Here is an 18,340-nt window from a genome sequence, read left to right as displayed (position 1 = left end):
TTTCACTGTTGAAGAAATACTTGCAGCCTCATTCTTTTTGATGGATGCAGGCTCTGTTTCCTGCTACATGGGAATTAAATAAATGATGCCCATGGCTTACTGTTGACACTCTCAGATATTGTTAGGTAAGCCAGTTGTAGCCTCATGGATTTTATTCATTAAATCTTTGAATATATCCCTAAATTAATCTTTGTTGAATGTCATAAGAGACTGAGAGAACAAAACATGCTAAGCTGAGACATTTTTAAGCCTTCTTTATGGTATTTAAAAACATTTTGAAGAAGAAAAAGTCAGTCTTCATCTATAATTTGAAGACAAATGATTTCTGTAGTTATTTTGATTTGGAGGATCCATGTATCATTGCAGAAGATATTTATTGGGTTGAATAAATATAACCAATTTACTTGTTTTCTTTTTCATTCATTTTAGTTGAGCATAATATTTAAGTTATTCAACTGACTTATCCTAAAATAGATTTTCTAGATGCATAAGAAACAATTTTTTTTTTTACTAAAGTAATGATGTACTAAATATTATAGTTATGGAATGTACTTTTTATTACATTTTTCTATAGGAAGCATTTCTGTTTGAAAATGTGCCTTTCAAATATGGGTCCAACTTGGGGAAAAATAACCCTAGTTATTAGTAATTAAAATTTCTATTTAGTTCAAGAAAGTAAAACTCATCCAGAAATGTATGGATCTTTGTGTACACTGTATTATTTTTCTTCAAGTACAACAGAACCTTGTCTCTGACTTGTCATCTTTTTCCAGCTTCAGGCATGGGTTTCTAACCTTGGAAAACTGCAGAGAATCAGTCTTTGTTCCATGTAAAAGTACAGCTTTTACAGTTGCAGTCTTCATGTGGTTTTCAGGTTTCTTAGAAACTCTGGGACTGGGGAGCTCTTTATGGCCATCACTGGAGTTCCTCATGTACCTTCTTTTCTCCTTCAGAAATGTGTCCTAAAAAGGCTACTTAAAATCCTGTGGAAGAATCTGATCTTTTCTGTAAGCAAGCACAGAGGAGGAAATCTTTGCAGCACACTTGTTAGACCTGGCTCTGTGCAGAGATGGACAGAATTTGTATTGCTTCTTCCTTGCTCTGGAGATTACAGTGGGGAATTTTTCTCTGTGCTGCAGATTGGGAAAATGGGACTTTGCATGAATCTCTTTCAGCTTGGACACCCCAGTCAGTTTTGGAATTGACATACTTTCATACTTTCAGTACAAAATGTGGCATAGAAAAAGGTCTAATGAGCCGTCATGAGAGCTGCTGCATTTAACAGAATTTCAGTAGTTGGGTATGCTCAGCCAAATATACTGCACTATCACTGGTATCTCTGATGGTAGCTGTTGAAAAATGTGTAGTAGCTTGTATAGTTTTAAAAATATTTACAGAAATTCATATATGTTAAACACTTCTACTAGATTTAAGAGATATTTTAAAATAACTGTATCTGTGCACTACTAAAATCAATATAAAATATTGTTTGCATACTTCAACATATGATTTTTAGGAAACTAACTTAAATGGTAACACTCCTAAAACTCTGTTGATTCTTGGAAATTTTTGCATGTACTGCTGGGAAGACTCTCCTGCAGTTTATTGGAAACCTCTTCAGATTCTGCCTGTGAATTCAATATTCCTGAAAAGCTTTACAACAGCACAATTTTTTTTTTTGTTGTTTTGTTTTGTTAGGTGGAAGTGATACAGTTGAGTTTCCTATAAAATTCACTCCTAAGAAACCTGGTTGCTACCACTGTCAGATTATTCTGAAGTCACCCTGTGATATTCGTGTCTATGAGATTGAATGTGTGGTGAATGCAGAGCAGGCTGATGCACAGATTGAATTTCTAACTCCAGCTTACCAGACAGTGACTCAGGAAATTCCAATTGTAAGTTCACTCCTCTACTGCTAACTAAAATAAGATTCAGGATTTTAAAAAAAGTGGATTTCAGATCAATCTTGTTAAAATTTACAGTCCTGAAATATAGAAATGCATGTAAATAATAACTTGAAGATTATTTCTCAAAGTCCATGTTGTAGATAATGTAAAACCTGTTAGAAGAAATCATTTACTTCAAGTTAATTATTAGTTTGATGGGCTAAGTTTTCATGTTTTTCTTCTCAAAATTGTTAGTGTGTTATTTAATAATGTTATCACAATGAAAGTGAAAAAAGTAGTTTTTTAATCTAGGGAAGAAATGCACTATTTCTGAAGGAAAAGAAAGGAGAGATACTGAGGAATAAAATAGAAGAACTACATTATATACAGTTAAAAAATGTGGTAAGAATAACCAGTATACTGTGTATAGTTTCATCATATCTGCTTTGTATATGAAACCTTTAGCACATGAGAGGTAAGATTGGAGAGAGAAGATGGGTGCAATATCATCTCTCTCAGAAAATGATTGGTCAAATTTTAGAGAACTTTAAAATAAAACAAACAAAAAACCCCTCAAAATTTACAGGGAATGAACTTAGGCTGTCGGAGAAGGAATAAAGATTCTTTAAGAGATAGAACCAGTAAAAGATTTCCTGAGAGTTGAACTTCAGTTTGGTCTTTGTCCTTTTGATTGGAGAGCCACTAAGGAATACTAGTGAGCTAATTTATAGAGAAATTATTCTGAGATTTTGTAGTCAAAAGAGCAGGGGCAGATTCAAACAAGAAGACTGAATATCTGGGAAAAGACTGAATGCTCTGTCAAATATTGAGAGTATAAAAAAATGAGTACATCAGAAAGGAAAAAAAGAAAATTGAAGGAAACCATATTACCATTCTATCTCTTCTTGCACACAAGTTTTAATATATTAATAATTTATGTATTAAACATTGATTTTTATGAGTGTTACATTAGCGTAAGAACAACTGATACATAACAGAGAAGGGTAAGGGGATTTTCTACCTTGTTTAAACAGACACTTGCTAAACAGATTTGCTTTATTCTTCTGATGGATTTATTTTTCACTTGAGTGTTCACTTTTTAGTAGTTAGATACTTTACATTTCTATATACACTCCTTCTTCTTGGAGATTCTCTATCTGCCACGAAGTTTCCCATATTTTTATTAGCAGTATTGTATTTGTCATTTAAATTTTCTTATATATTCAGTGGGAAAATATATGCTCATTGTGGAACTAAAGATGCAGTTATTCAGTCTGCTAAAATTAGTTTCTTGAACCAAATATTTCGTGCTCAAAGCACTTTTTACAGACACAAGCAAACAGTCCTAATGTGTGTTAGGTGGAACACTTTATAAATGGAGCAAATTAAATGTTCAGCTGGTCAGCTTAAAGCCACACAATGAATTAGTGACAGAAACAGAATAAGAACCCAGCTGAATCTAAGATCTGTGATTAATTTATTTTGGAGTTTCCATTATTTTCTCAAGCATGAGATGAATGTGACTGTTCCATCTCTGCCTTTCAGACTCTCCAGGTGTAGGTCCAATACAATTATTAGGTACTTTGGGTTGAACCGTCTATAATCCTGTGAGGAAATTCTGACTTCCTTAGCATTAATTGTGTTTAAATTAATTCACTTGACAGGTTTTGGATGAGATTTTACATTAAGCAGAGATCCTATAGGAATTAGATGATTAATTAATTAAAGCCATTAATGAACAAGTATAAGGGAATAGAATTTAACAAATATTTTAACTTCCTAATGTTGATGGTTGTCCTTAATATCTTTCTTTAGAAGACACTTGTAGACATATTCATGCTGTGTTAGAAGGATTTGTTACAAAAGATATTCACAGTGATCATGCTTGTCAACTACATTTCTCCAGATGACAAATTTTAGTGTTAGAGATTAATAAGAAATATTTGTATTACACATTGATGTAACCATTACTCTGTGGATAAAGGAAACATCTGATACCCATTGTACTAGAAATCACTGAAAACAAAATAACTCAAGCACCCAAATTCTCATGGCCCTCTTCTAGAACCTAGACCAATCCTGATGATGTTTTTCCTCTATCCCAAGTTTTAAAATGTTTTAAAATGTTAGATTAGCAGAGAGTGATGACCTGTCAATTTTACACCTGGCCAGCTGGTTTTCAAAAGGATAAAGCTTTTTCTGATATTGTGGAGATAAACAAGCATGATACTAAAACACCCTTTTTCGTTGTCTTTTTCGTTTTCATTTTATCCTTGGCATAAGGACATCATACTTTTTTTTTTTGTGTTTTCTACCAGAAATGATGTCATTGTTATTACAGAATTGGAGACATGGTGATACAAGTTTTTGGTAAAACTGAGGCACTACACAAACCTCAACATTGCATGCAGGCATACGTGCTCGGCTACTGGGAAATTTAGCAGCTAACACTGAAGCATTAATCACACATATTGGTCAAACCTTAGATCTGTGGTACCTCTTGATCACAGGTCCTTTGTTCCTGAGACTTTCAGAGACAGAAACAAAGACTGGAGTATCATCTCTATTCCCTGAAATCCATTCTTTATCTCTGATGTTTGTATATAATTTTCCATAGATGACCATTATCAGTAGATCATATGAGATTAATCTTCTCTATTTGACAAGGCGTAAATTAGGTCATGAATTACAGTTTATTTTATCTTTCAGATGAGTGTTTTATTAATTTTTTTTTTTTTCCCAGACTGGATATTTGGCCATCTGGTTCTTTCAAATAGTAGGAGGCTGAATAGCATTATTTTAGTTTTACTACTTTTAGGCAGCCTATAAGCATGCATTATGAAATATCCCACTTTTTACCATAATCAATCAATCTTGTGATACATCTGGGTGCAAGATAAACATGTTTCTTAAATAGGCTCAGGCTCATATTGCTCAGGATAGGCTTTCTTTTAAGTATATTTTCTTCAAAGTCCAGATTCTGAGAGCACAGGACTGCAAATTGTCCTTTGGAGATGGAATTCTCAATTCATGAGACTGATCCTGTAACACTGCAGTGGCTGAATGAGGTGATATATGCCAGTACACCACATCAGCACCTTAAAGAGATGCACCAAGATTTTTTACGATGGTATAGGAACAGAATTTTGCCAAGCATTAAACACCATTATACAGATACTTGTAAATGTTTATAATGATACTTACAAAATCCATCTTGATCATTTGCTAGATCATGCTCATGTTTTCTAATGAGTATTCCTGCTGATAGTATTGCTACTGAAAATAGGGGTTATATGACTCTGGCTGCCAGGAATAACTGGCAGATTTATTATTAGCTTATTTAATTTTAAAAATACACTGCTTTTATTCTTCCCAAAGGCACGCTGAGCCAGTACTTGGAGCAAATGAGTATTGCCCTCTGATGTAGTGATAGCTGCAAGTGAAAGCTGAAATGCACATTAAAAAAATTAAATGCAATCTAACTAACTTCTTTGATTTGCATCTTTCAGAGTAACATATCCAGTGAGGACTGGAGGTTTGAAGCAGTTTTGGAAGGACAGTGTTTTCATGGCCCTCCTGTAATAAATGTGCCTGTAGGTGGAACAGTTCCATATCCACTCACGTTCAAGCCGGTTGCTGAGTGTGAAATAATGGTAAGAGAGAAATTAGTTTCAACATTTCACCAGTGCTTTCACTAATAAAATTATCACCAATATCCAATTTATGAAATTGTTTAGACAGTTGCTAATATTAAAGCATGTATGTACTTTAGAGAAAGAAAGGGTAAGATTTACTACTATCTGAAGTAAAAATACAAATGAACTAACTTTGTAAAGCTTAAGATTAGGTATGATAGATTTCCCCGCCACATATTTTCAGGTCTTCTTTATTTAATTTTCTATTATATTCTTTAATTCTAGTAATTTCTATGAAATCCTCCAATCCTACAGTTATTCTGTAAAAGTTCTGAACATTTAACACAAAAATATACATTGCTATTCTGAATTCAAATACTTAAATCGTATTTCATTATCTAAATAATTGGGTAGTATTTCTCATTGCATGCCTACATCACAAATTAGTTTATGTAATGAGTACTTTATTTACAGTTAAGCCACCATTTCACAGCTGCTTTTGCCATCAAAGTAATCACTAAAAATGACAAGCAGAGAAAAGGCTATAACACCTTTAGCAGGAAGCTGTATTTGTGGCTTGTCTGTGTCCCAGATGAGAGATTTTGACTGCAAGTTGCTGTTGAAATATGTAAACTGCCAAAGATGAAAAAAATGTTCTTTGAAGCATAAGTCACCCTTCTGCATGTGTTACCAACCAAATACCATGCAGTTTAGGCAGCCAGTATTATAAAATTATTAAAAGACAAAAGCCCTGAATCTTTTGATGACAAATGATTATGGAGATTATTTTAGCTGAATCACAAGATCATCCAGGTTGGAAGAGACCTCCAAGATTATCTAGTCCAGCTGTCAACCCAACATTACCATAGTTACACCTAAACCATATTCCAAGTGCCACATCCAGATGCCTCTTGAGATGGTGACTCCACCACTGTCCTTGAGAGCTTATTCCAATGCCTAACCACTCTTTCAGTAAAAACCTCTTTCTAAAGTCTAATCTGAACCTCTCCTGGCACAAATTAAGGCCATTTCCTTTCACTATTTCACTATTTCTCTATGTCACTTGAGACATAGAGAAGAGACCTGTCCCCACCTCACTACAAGCTCTTTTCAGGTGTTTGTAGAGAGCAACACAATTCCCTTGAGTCTCCCTTTCTCCAGGCTCAACCCTGTGCTTGTAGGACAGGTGGAAACACTCAATGAGCAAAGTAAAATATTATATGGGAGACAAGGAGTCATGAGATCATATGTTCTTGGAGACGTTTGTTTTTCAAGAAGAAGCCAAGAAGTAGAAAACCTAGAAATATGAAAGCTTTATGTTGTTGAATTTTGTAGTTTAGAAAAATTTAAAATAAAAGTTTTTTTTCTCTGGTTTACTTCTCTGTTTAGCAATGGGTTTATTGAAGAACTAGGAAAGTCAATAGGAGCCCTTTCTTGTAAGCACTCTGAGTCACCTAGCTTTGAGAAATAAACGAAAGCAGTTCCTTTGGCAGCCAAAAGGGATTTGTACAGTAATGAAACAACTTCTTTTTTCTCCTTTCTTTATCATAGGGAAGGCTTATTCTGAGAAATGTTACAGCTGGAACTCAGAACATCTTTAGTCTTAAGGGAATAGGGAAGAAACCTCTGCCTCAGGATTGCATTGTGGTAGAGTGCCAAGTGGGAAAGGTCGCTCATAAAATCTTATGGGTGCATAATTATACCAAGAAGGTGCTAAAATACAAGGTAATTTTTTTGCAATAATTTGACAAATATTTTTCTGACAAGGACTGATATATTATGTGTTATGGTAGCAACAATTATTGTAATTGCAGAATAATAAAATTCATGTATCCATGAGAAAATTTTCAATCTTTCATAGTATTTGTGGTTTGTCTGTGTCCCAGATGAGAGATTTTGACTGCAAGTTGCTGTTGAAATATGTGAACTGCCAAAGATGAAAAAAATGTTATTTGAAGCATAAGTAACCCTTCTAAACATATAAACTATATGTTTATAGTCAGGAAATCTGTGAGATAATGTATGATTTTACTGTATGCTTGATAGGAAAAAAGATTTCTTCATGTTTTAGTCTGAGGGGACACTTCTACAGTTGTTCTGTGTACATTTGCTAATCTTTCCTTCTCCAATGATTTGAAATCTGTGGCCAAGTCCATCAGTTTTGAAATCAGATCAGGGGCCTGGGAATTACTGGGTTCTGAAAATCTTCATAAAATATTGAATATTATATGAAAAGGACAAAAATTATTATCCTCCTAAGGGAAGGATTGCAACATGAGCTCACTATACATTAATTTCTCATGGCCCATTGGCCTGGCCCAGTTACTGTCTATTGCCCAGCTGTTGTTTCAGCAATGTTGGAGGAAGTTGGGAATGCTTTGTGTGTTTGGTGATAGAAGAGAAAATTCAGAGGTAATCACTGGAGTTGTTGAAAGGCAATGGGTTCACTGAGGAAGTTAATAAAAATTCTTAAGGAATACAGTTTTATTGATTTCCTTGCTCAAGAACATATTTTTACTATTAAATATAATAATTATTTTTCATCATTTCCAATAACTATATTTTATACTCATGTTTACGCATATACATTTTCCTATTTAAAACCACTATTGTATTACTGAAATAGCATTATTTTGCTACTATCTATCTTGTCTGTGTGTTTAATTTGGAAGCGATAAAACTATTTTTGTAGCATTCCTCACCTTCTGCATCTGACTTGGATCCCATGTCCTATGCCAGCAGAGGCAGAAGGTACATTAGGGCAATGAGGACAAAATTCTGCTTTTCTTCTCAGCTACAGAGAAGCTCCTAAGCAGGAACATCTTGGATCTTGCTCAAGAAAATCCATATTTGTAACACTATCTTGGCATTTAAATCTAGAGTAGATAACATCCAGATATTATGGCCATACAGTGTTTGCCAGGATGGCTCCATCTATTGAAGCAATGCAGGGGAGTGCCAGGTAACAATTGTCAGCATCTGTAAATATATATATTTAGTTTTACTTCTGTGCAAGGGTTGAAAATGGGACAGTGTGCATGCTAGAAGATAAAATCTGACTGGCTGACTAGTGTGGACTTGCAAACTGAGTGATTTTGTTCTCCGTCTTGGTGCCAGTAGGTCCAAATGCTGCTTTATTCAAATGGAAAGGTAATGGTAATTAATGATTTGACCATACAATATAAAGAGAGATCATTTATATACCAGCAACAATGAAGTAATTAATTACTCATTAAGTAATGATAATTCATGCCAGTGTGAAAGTCCTTCCTTGGATGTCTTCTTGCCAGTGTCCAGTTTTCCAGGTTTCCTCTTATACAGGTCAATCTACATTTGGTAAACTTCATATATCACAGAAAGGTCCAGGTTCATATTCCTATTTTTTGACTTGTAATCATCCCCAAAAAAGTAAGAAATTAATTCTTTGGGCATCACCAGCTTTGACATTTTTATTTTCAACAGTCTAGTTTTTTAGACGTGAATGCATTTGCATTTCTGATATATTTATACTTTTATCTCTAGAAGAAGTGAATGTTTTTGGCAACAGAACTGTTTTTTCTGCTTTCCTATTTTGTGTGAACTCAATTTTTTTAGTGCCATTGTAAGTGAAAGGTACAGAAATCACAAACTTCAAAACGAATACATTAAAATTATTCATTATATGTATTTTTTCAGAAATATTGCATTAAATGAATTTATGATAGTTGGAACTATTCCAGGGTGAGCTCTGTCTGACTGAACTATGATCTCCTTGAGGGTGTTCTCTGGGCCTTGAAATCCAGTTTTGGTTGGTTTGTGATGTGCTTTTTTCATCTCTGTGAAATACTGCTTAACAGTCCAACTGTGTGTGCTCTTTTTGCTCTGGGACCTTTGGGAGAGAAACAGTAAGGTCAGCTATTTCATGCATGTGTGCATATAATAAATGACTCGGTGTGAACAATGCATTTTCTCTGTGCGAGGTTCTTGCCCAGGAGCAGTTGCAGAGCAGTTGTTGGAGCAAGGTGGGCTGGAATTGCTGGGAAAGGCATGGTTACAAAGCCTGCTGGAGTCTGGAAGCTGTCCCCTCCACAAAGCAAACAATATTAAGCACTTCCAGCACTCTCCAGCAGATGTCATGTAGTGTCTTGTGCTACTGGAGTGAGCAAAGATCATTTGCTTGTTTCTATTTCCAAAAGAGTCTGCCTGTAAATTAGGATTTAATTACTAAATCCAGAACATGATCACAGGTATCTGTAGTTATTAGAGTAATGCATAAAACCTCCTCTAAGAGGGAATTGTGACCCACAGCCTTGTTGGAAATGCCAAATAAACTTTATTTATTCAGATGTATATAGCACAAATGGCAACAGGAAAAAGAAGTTATTCTAATTTTGTTGCTGTTGTTCATTCCATGCTGCCTGATTACTGTAATATCTGGGTAGTCTGTGGTGAAGCAGAGCTCTGGTTTTGTCTTTGCTTGTGTTTCCCCTGGGAGCAGTTCTGGCAGCCCAATAACTCCTCCTCCTTTTTAATTCATCATCTTTGACAGTTTTCTGTATTGTGCTGTAGCTAAGTTGGTTGTTTGATAGAGGCAATGTTGTCAGTCTTGGCAGACAGAGCAAAGATAATACAAGAAGTAATAGTTTTGGATGTGTTTTTAATGGGATATTTTGTAATTTTGTGAGCTAATGAGTACCTTCATTATTGAATTGGTTGGTTGATGTGCACCATACACCCTGCATTGCTGGAGTATATCCACCATATGAAGTAATTTCTCATAGATTAACTGGGATGCATATGATATAAAAAAAAATACAAGAATTTCATTTACTGGAGTAATAAAGCTCAACCTATATCAAGAATGGCATGAGATGTGCCAGTAGCCAACACAAACATAATAATTTACAGGCACGTTCATAAACAATTACTGCAACAAGTAATTTAGCTGAACAAATCCTTGGGTAATTTTGTCTTGGATGTGTAAATTTAGCTTCACTATTGAATACATTAAACTAGAAACTTAACAAAAAACCTCATTTCATTAAAAATAACGCTATATATATGCTACTCTGATTCTCATATTTGCTGTATTTTTCTATTAGCCTAAGCCAAAATGAGGGTACCATTGCAAAAGGGACTATTTAAAATGAAATTTAAGTCTGGAAGGAAGAAGAGGGAAATAATCCTTGCCTTAACTGCAGAAAGACAGCCCTCTTGCAGCTGAATATTGTTTTTTGCTTTTTCAATCATATGGAGAGGGTTTATGTCTGGGGCAGCAATAATTTTTATATATGTGGTTTGATTGTCTGTGCAACTGTTAGTGTGGACCTGGAGCTGGGGAGGGAAGAAGTGCCTTTGCAATTCATTGGAAGTCATGTCCATGACTCCATCAGTCTGCTTTTAAAACTTCTAAGCAAAACACTTTCAGTGCTCACAAAGCTTTCTGTGATTAAAAAGGCAATTTCCATAAATTCCCTTGAAAAATGTGAATGGTTTTATGAATTCTTCTCTACTGATTGATGTGTAAACCTTAGGGAACTGCTGCCACTGTGCTTTTTGTGGTTGGTTCTAGGGGAATCTTACAACAGTCTTCCTTGTGATTAACTTACTCCTGCATAAGAAAAAAAATCACAATGGAATTCATAAAGAATTTGTACATAAATAGAATCAGCCAGAGAGCACACCCTTCTCTGGTGATGAATTAATAGAAGGTAAATTACTGCAGTGTAAATGAATTTTCATGTCTGTAAAATTACATTAAATTCCTCTGACATGGGGGGAAGTGTAAAGCATTTTATGAAAATCCAATCTCTCGGTCTCATGACAAAACTTTTTATGCAATTTTCTTGTTTATTTATATAAATCTATTTCAGCTGGGTATAAATAATTGTCTGATGTGTTGATGGCTTCTTGTAATGATACCTTTGATAGAAACTTTAGCTATAAAGGGGCCTAATTCTTTCAAGTCATGGTTTTGCAATAAAAATATAAAACTGTGCAACTGTTTTTCTCATTGCTGTTCAAAATAGATGTCGTTAAAGTAAACTCTCCAGAGGATTCACAAGACCCAGTTAAATTATGTTTCAGGCATTAGTTTATACAAACTGTTAGTATTTTATAAAATTGTAGAATAAATACATAATAAAAAAAAAAAAAAAGAAATCCCCTGTTTTTCAGTGTGGTTACATTTATTCTCTATATATCTATTTTGAGTTTTTACAATGTCACCAAGACCATGTCATGAAGGTTAGGTATTTGTGAAAAATGCCTCACAGTAATAAATTTATGTGCCATAAACTTTTAATGAGGGGCTTCCCTGTTTAGCCTAACTCTTGTTTGGTAATGTATCTGAGATTTTTTGAGAATAAATTATGTGCAAGTGCAGTAACCTGATTGTTCAAGGTCAAGTTTATATTCTTTAACAATAAGTGGATTTGTGTATTCCATACTGCTTCAAATTTTGTTTGTCCTTCCAATTTCAATTCCTTTGGCTCCCACTGTATCTACCAGAATTTCTGTAACAGGGCTCTTTTTACTAAAGAAAAGACAATCTTCATAGCAATAATGAATGGTTCAAAGGCCTACAGAATTTAAGAATAACTCTAGTTGTTGCCAGGTGTTTTTTGATGCCTAGTTGTGACATTTTTAGATCAATTAAGGACATAGTAAAGTCTTAGGTCAGATCTGTTAGTTGAAATGTGTTAGTGGTCTTGACAGGTGGCCTGGTTTAGGAACAAATCTGGATTATGTAGCATTTTTCATTATGTAGAACTCCAAATTGCTGCCCATCAGGCAGGAAGTATTTGGGGAAAATCCTCACTGCAATGCAAAGATGTTTTACTTCAGTGTGGTAACATGCTGATAGCAAAATAAGAGTGATTGCAAGAATTAAATGAATTCCTAGTGACTCAGGAATTTGGAAAGTTTGCACTGAAAGGTGGGTGAGGGAAAGTAATGGGGGCTTGTTTTGGAAAACTGCTATTCTTGAGAGTTTTGTAGAGTCTGATTATCAGGTTGATCAGAGACTCCACAGATTGGGTTCTGGCCTAGGGTCAAAGAGCACTGACTTTTTGCTAAGGTGAGACTCTCAATTGTTAAACAGACCTGAGAAACAATTTTCAGATGGAAACCTTGAATATATTACTGTCTAACTTTGTTATACTTAGACACAATGGAGCTTAAGTATATCTAATTATATTCTTACATCCATTCATCTTGTTACCTTGAAGGTTTTCAAATTATGCTTATTTGGTTATTCAGCTCTGAAAAAAGCTTTGTAATTTTGAAATTTCGTTTTCCATTTCTGTTCATGTTAAATAGCTATATTACAGTTCTGCAGAATGAGTTTCCAAACCAGTGACTGATAAATTAGTTTTTAATTGCAGCATTTTATACATATATTCCATTTATACTTTCTGGCTGTGCATAAATAATTACTTGATATATAACAAAATGGAGAATACTATAATTTAAAAGCCAAATCCTTGGGTATGGATTGATTTGAGCAAATGTTGTGCAGGGTCACAATGATAATTTTAATACTAATTTACATTTTGGCTCCAGTGAGTTATTCTGCAATTCTAGTTTCCTGAGTGATAGTAACATATTTTAAGAAACTATTTATTATTTATTATTTATGAAATTATTTATGCCTGATAAATTGTGTGTGTTCCTTGGTGTTTATCTGCAGACCTGCCTGTTTCTCTCAGTATAAATACTGTGTGTAAGTACATATCTCTGCAACTCCACCCTTGGTGTGGCTTCAGGTTAATCTGCCTGTATTTGTTCATCATTCTCTGGTTGCACATCAGGACAGAAGCTGACAATTTTCCCAATAACTGGGAAAAGTAATTCCATATCTTGACTAATTTTGAATAGCTTGTTAATCAATATTACTTTTGTGGTTGATAAAAGCACCCCAATTTATGCCCTGTTTTCTTCCTTCAAAATGTATTTGCCTAACAATAGTCATCCATAGAAGATTTTTTTAGGTGTATTTGCCTAACAATAGTCATCCATAGAAGATTTTTTTAGGTATATTAATGTACCTTTGGGAACACAGTATTTTAGATTATTATAGGATATAAGGTTATTCAATGCTACATCTCTGCCTAAAATTTGTCCTGTTCTTATATATAATCCTCATAAAAATGCATTTTAATATGACATAGCTTTCTCTCTGATATTCAGAACAAAGTTAACTTAAAGCTTACTGTGTATAAATTCTTTTGTTGCTTCACTCAAAGCTTTCCTCTAAACTTACAAAATCTTTGCAACTACTTATTGATATATAAATCCACAATTTCTGGACTTTCCTCTATGTGTACCTTTAAATTCTCCAACTTTTTATCTTTCTGAGTATTCCTGGAGGTATTGTTATTTTGTAATAGACCTGCAGTTAGCAGAGACATGTTATGCAACATTATGCCATATTAGAATCCCAAATGTCTGTGAACAAATGAGAATGGTTCTCAGCATGATTTCTGATATTAGAATAAATTGCCTGGTGCATGGGCAAGCGTGGGTATGCACTTTTAGTATCCATTTGTCATCTGAGGTTGATCATTTAATTAGTCTCAGTAACAGAGTTGATAAATCACGTGGCCATTGGAGCAAGGCAAAATTCTATTTAAGGAGCACATGAGCAGTACCTGGTGAGTGATGTCTGTCACAACCATAAACCTTCTCAGGAGGTTGGAAATAGGAGACTGATTTGTTGTGACCACTGCTTGGAGATTGGCTGAGGTATGAGTAACTTAAATAACAGAGACAAATAGGGTTAGTAAATGAATGGGGGTGATTCCTGAATAAGATGGTGAGTATTTGTGTTATAGCTCTGCAATAGCAAGTAGTTTGAGGAATACAAGTTTAATGACTGCAGTTGGAAAGGTGACAGCAGACTGAGGCCAGCATCAGTTATGTACAAGTTTTAGTGAGCATCTGATCCCAAGAAGTTTAATCTGATGCAGGACAGGGGAGGGAGAATTCCTTCATGTGTCTTGATACAGGACCTGGATTCAAGCACTGAAACAGTGGCCATGTGTGTACTGACATCAATTCATTGCTTCTACTCAGCCTCTTCCTATTTGGTTATACGGTTGCTTCCTTAAGATTAAAAACTTCAAAATAATTAAGCTTTTGTTAGTTCACTACTAAGAAAAAGTGTCCAAAATTTCTCTTGAATGACTGAAAATCAAAATGGCAGTCCATATTTACTCATCAGCAATCCGTAAGCATTTCATGTTTATTATAGTCAATCATGCCAGTAGTGTTCCTTTTACTTTGACATCTTTTGGTAGAAATTTGTCTGCTATGTCCTGTCTTTGATAGAACTGCATTACCCTACCCTTCTGCTTTTTATCCAATTTAAATTAATCACATTTATCCTACTTCTGTTTCTGTCTCCATATAACTTTTTCCTTAAATAGAAATCTCATTTTAACTAATCTTATTTCTATCGCTAGTAATTTGCTGTCATTTCTATTATCCTAGCTGTATTTTTAGGTACTTATCCTTTGCCCTTGTGTTGTACATTCATTGTAAACGGAAATGGAAAAGTCCATAATATAGGAGTGTGACTAATTTATTGTTTATATCTCAATAAATTAATCTTTGCCATCTGAAGTTTGTAACAGCCCAACCTTTCTATGTTTTGCTCTTTGTTGACAACATAAATATTCTTTTTTCCAGTTATTTTTGTCCAAGTGCCAATTCAACAAGTCTTTTCATTTGTCTCTTTTTTAGCCTTTTTTTCCCTCTTCCCAAGTAGTCTCTTATTGTTTCTTGTTGCTGGACTTCTAATATCCAATTTGAAATGTAGAGTTACTGGGGAAGATGAAAACTGTTGCTTTACAGGATTTTTTTTATCTCTTACTTTGTGCTTGCTATGATCTGTATATACCAGCATTTCTCTTATAGTGTGTATTCTTTCATTTGCATAAAATTCAGGACTTACAGATACCATATTTTCTATTCTACTGTCTCTATGGTGTTCTTGCAACAGTTACTTGCTTTTGATGAGATTCCTGTATGTGATTTGTCTTCCCCAGGTGTATTCCAATCTCTCAATGCTGAGTGGTGCCCCTGATGTAACTGTCAACCCAGAGGACACTGCTGCTTACACTTTGAGTATATCTCCCTGCAGACGAGGAGTCTTTCAAGGTACTGTTTAGAACTCAAATACATAAAATATCCCCACAAATTAGCAGATTAAATCTCCTTACACCTTATGCTGGCAATTTTTTTGCATGACCTTTCTTCTGGAAGTAAGGTCATTACTGGTGATTCAGGTTTTTAAGCTGGCTCATATTTTTATTTTTAAATATCTTTTAGCATCTTACTGCTAAATGTGTGGTCAGGTTCTTCAAAAATGCCAACATATGAACAACTTTATGCATTTAATTGGTCTCATGAAAATTGACTAAATAGGAAGTAATGGTTTTTGAATTATCACCGAGTTTGTGGATCTAAATTTAATTTTCCAAAACTGTGGAATCCCTTTAGATATGTTAGCACTAATAGAACAAAAAATGCAAAGGCAAAGACCAGAATTTTCTTTTTTCTCTTAATTAATGTTCAATCTGTTGACCAAAAGGCAAGAGTAGTAACTAGAATGCAGTGAACTCGGTTCTTTCTTTGACATATGTGGAGGCTAGGGAGATCTCTAATTAATTGTACATAATTTGTATCCATCCATGTTTATAATGGTATTCTTATGATGCAATAGCAAAATTCTTGATTATTTTAACCAATGTCAGCATCCCATCATTAATGTTTTTCCTGATTTTCTTATTTAATAACAATTCAGATTTCATAATTTTTATATGTTTGGTAGTGATTCTAAAATTCCATGGTGCTCATTATTTAGCTCATAATGTAAAAAGCAAGGTTTTGAGAATGAAACCGTACAATCAATCTCTGTCTTCCCTGTAGGGTAACTATTGTAGTAACAGAAGAGAAGAGTACAAAGGTGTTTGGGAGGGAATTATGAAAACAGGGGAGACCTTCCTAAAGGAACTGAGTAGCACTCAGGGAAAGATTTGAACTTCCCAATAATGGATAAATCTCTCAATACAAAATGCTTAGTGTGTGTAGTTTCTAGTTTGTGTGTTCCTAACTCCAAGTACTTGATTCTGTTACATTCTTGGACAATTGAGATTAATGACAGCTGTTTTCTTAGCATTAAAAAGCTATTAAATCTTGTCCCTGAGGATGTCAAACTGCTTTGCTCCTTTGGTCATTTTGTTTTTGGTACCTGATATGTAAAACGTAACTAATAATGCCATCTCAACTCACAAGTGACTTGTGCAAAGAAATTAATACTTGTAACAAGGCTTGGCCTAGTGCCATAGGACTTCAGTGCCCTGATCTGTAGCCCTGGAAAAAAAAATAATCACGCTATATGAATAGAAATCAGCTTTCAATAAAATTGTAACCATCAAAAATGTGCACCAGGAAATATTGAGGATGTACTGTATTTTAACATGGCTTTTTTTTTAAGCATTAAAGATTTAAGAATAGTCTCTTCTGCTGCCTTAGAAAATCCCCAGTTCTTTTATATATAATGAAAGTTTCAGTAGAAGAGGCTCCAAGGGATCTATCAGATAGCAAATTAATACCAGGTGATAAAAGCCATGCCTTCAAAGGGACATAGATGGCATGTTCAGATCTACATCTCCAATGTTCTCTCCTTCCCTTGACTTCTATCACAATGGTTTCCATTATATTTTGAAGTATTATACGTTCACTGAGTGACAAAAGAGAGAACAGCCAGTTTCTCTAACCCAACAAAAAGTTACTGGTTCAAATGCTGGGAAGCCACATCTGCCCTTTTTCTCAGAAAAGTTCATTTATTTTACACTTTAAAATAACTTGATAGAAGGGTAAAGTTATCCTTTGAAAAGGACAGGGCCGAGTTATCTGCAATCCACCCCCTGGCTCAGGGCTTGCTTTAATCACTACCTCAAGAAATTGTGTTCATTCTTCCCCTGCAACAGAGACAGGTTTGGCTCTCTCACAGAAATCTGTGCACACTCTCTAATCATTCAGCTGCTGTAGCAGGGAGAGGGGTGGAGGGAAGAGAGGCCACTATCACAGGTCTGAAAAGCAGCAGCTGATTTTGCTGTCTGATGTTAGGTTTGATGGAAACCTGACTACCAAGTGTCCTATGTAAGGTAATGTGTTAGGAAGTGCTTTCTTTGTGGCTCAAGGAGCATGGAAGTCTGTCTGCATCAGAGTGTGCAAGGCTGGGAAGTCATATTTATTCATTTCCATGTCCTGAGAAACTTAAATGTCAAATATATGTATGTATGTATATATATATATATATATATGAATGCATTTTTTGGCTTTCAGGATATTTCAACAACCATCCTGAATCTTGAGGATCACAGATTAGATTTAGGTGTTTTATGTGGGAATTAGGCAATACTCAGGAATCTTAAGCCTTTCTAGGGTCAAGATACTATGAGAAAAGTATAATTTAAACACTTCCTCTCTGCCCCCCTCAAAAAAAAAAAAAAAGAAAAAAGTATTCTTTATTCAGTCTGGTGAATTTGTTTAGAAGGAAGAAAATAATCCATGGGGTGAACAGTTTGAATGACAAAATAAAAAGCAATGCTCGAAAGCTATCTGCAGAGGGAGTAAATTTTATTCTGCAAGGAAAAAAGAACAACTATTTTGATACCTAGCTGAGGACTCTGTCCTAGTGCTGATGAATAATTTCAAAACTAGAACTTCCTAACTTGTAAATGTAAAATTTGATAGCCTTGGTGTTCTAATACTGTTTTCCTCATATTAAAATAAATTCTAATGAAAGAACTTTTACCATGTACTGAGCGA

General features: G+C 34.7%; 1 protein-coding gene across 5 annotated transcripts in view; it reads left to right on the top strand.

Annotated features, from left to right (window-relative positions):
- The window catches only part of CFAP47 (cilia and flagella associated protein 47), a 274,676-nt gene that overhangs the window by 113,694 nt on the left and 142,642 nt on the right, over positions 1 to 18,340 (top strand). For all 5 annotated transcript variants that reach the window (XR_014956844.1, XR_014956846.1, XM_085585616.1 and 2 more), the window contains 4 exons: positions 1,699 to 1,895; positions 5,396 to 5,539; positions 7,073 to 7,246; positions 15,550 to 15,661. Coding sequence is in view for 3 of the 5 variants with exons in the window: in XM_085585616.1 (XP_085441742.1) it covers positions 1,699 to 1,895; positions 5,396 to 5,539; positions 7,073 to 7,246; positions 15,550 to 15,661 (627 nt within the window). In the remaining 2 variants the exon portion in view is untranslated. The remainder of the gene's footprint in view (positions 1 to 1,698; positions 1,896 to 5,395; positions 5,540 to 7,072; positions 7,247 to 15,549; positions 15,662 to 18,340) is intronic.

This window comes from Lonchura striata, chromosome 1 (assembly GCF_050655825.1).
Source record: "Lonchura striata isolate lonStrDom1 chromosome 1, ASM5065582v1, whole genome shotgun sequence".
NCBI classification, from domain to species: Eukaryota; Metazoa; Chordata; class Aves; order Passeriformes; family Estrildidae; genus Lonchura; species Lonchura striata.
The sequence above is the reverse complement of the archived record's forward strand: the minus strand, read 5'-3'. Positions and strand labels throughout refer to the sequence as shown.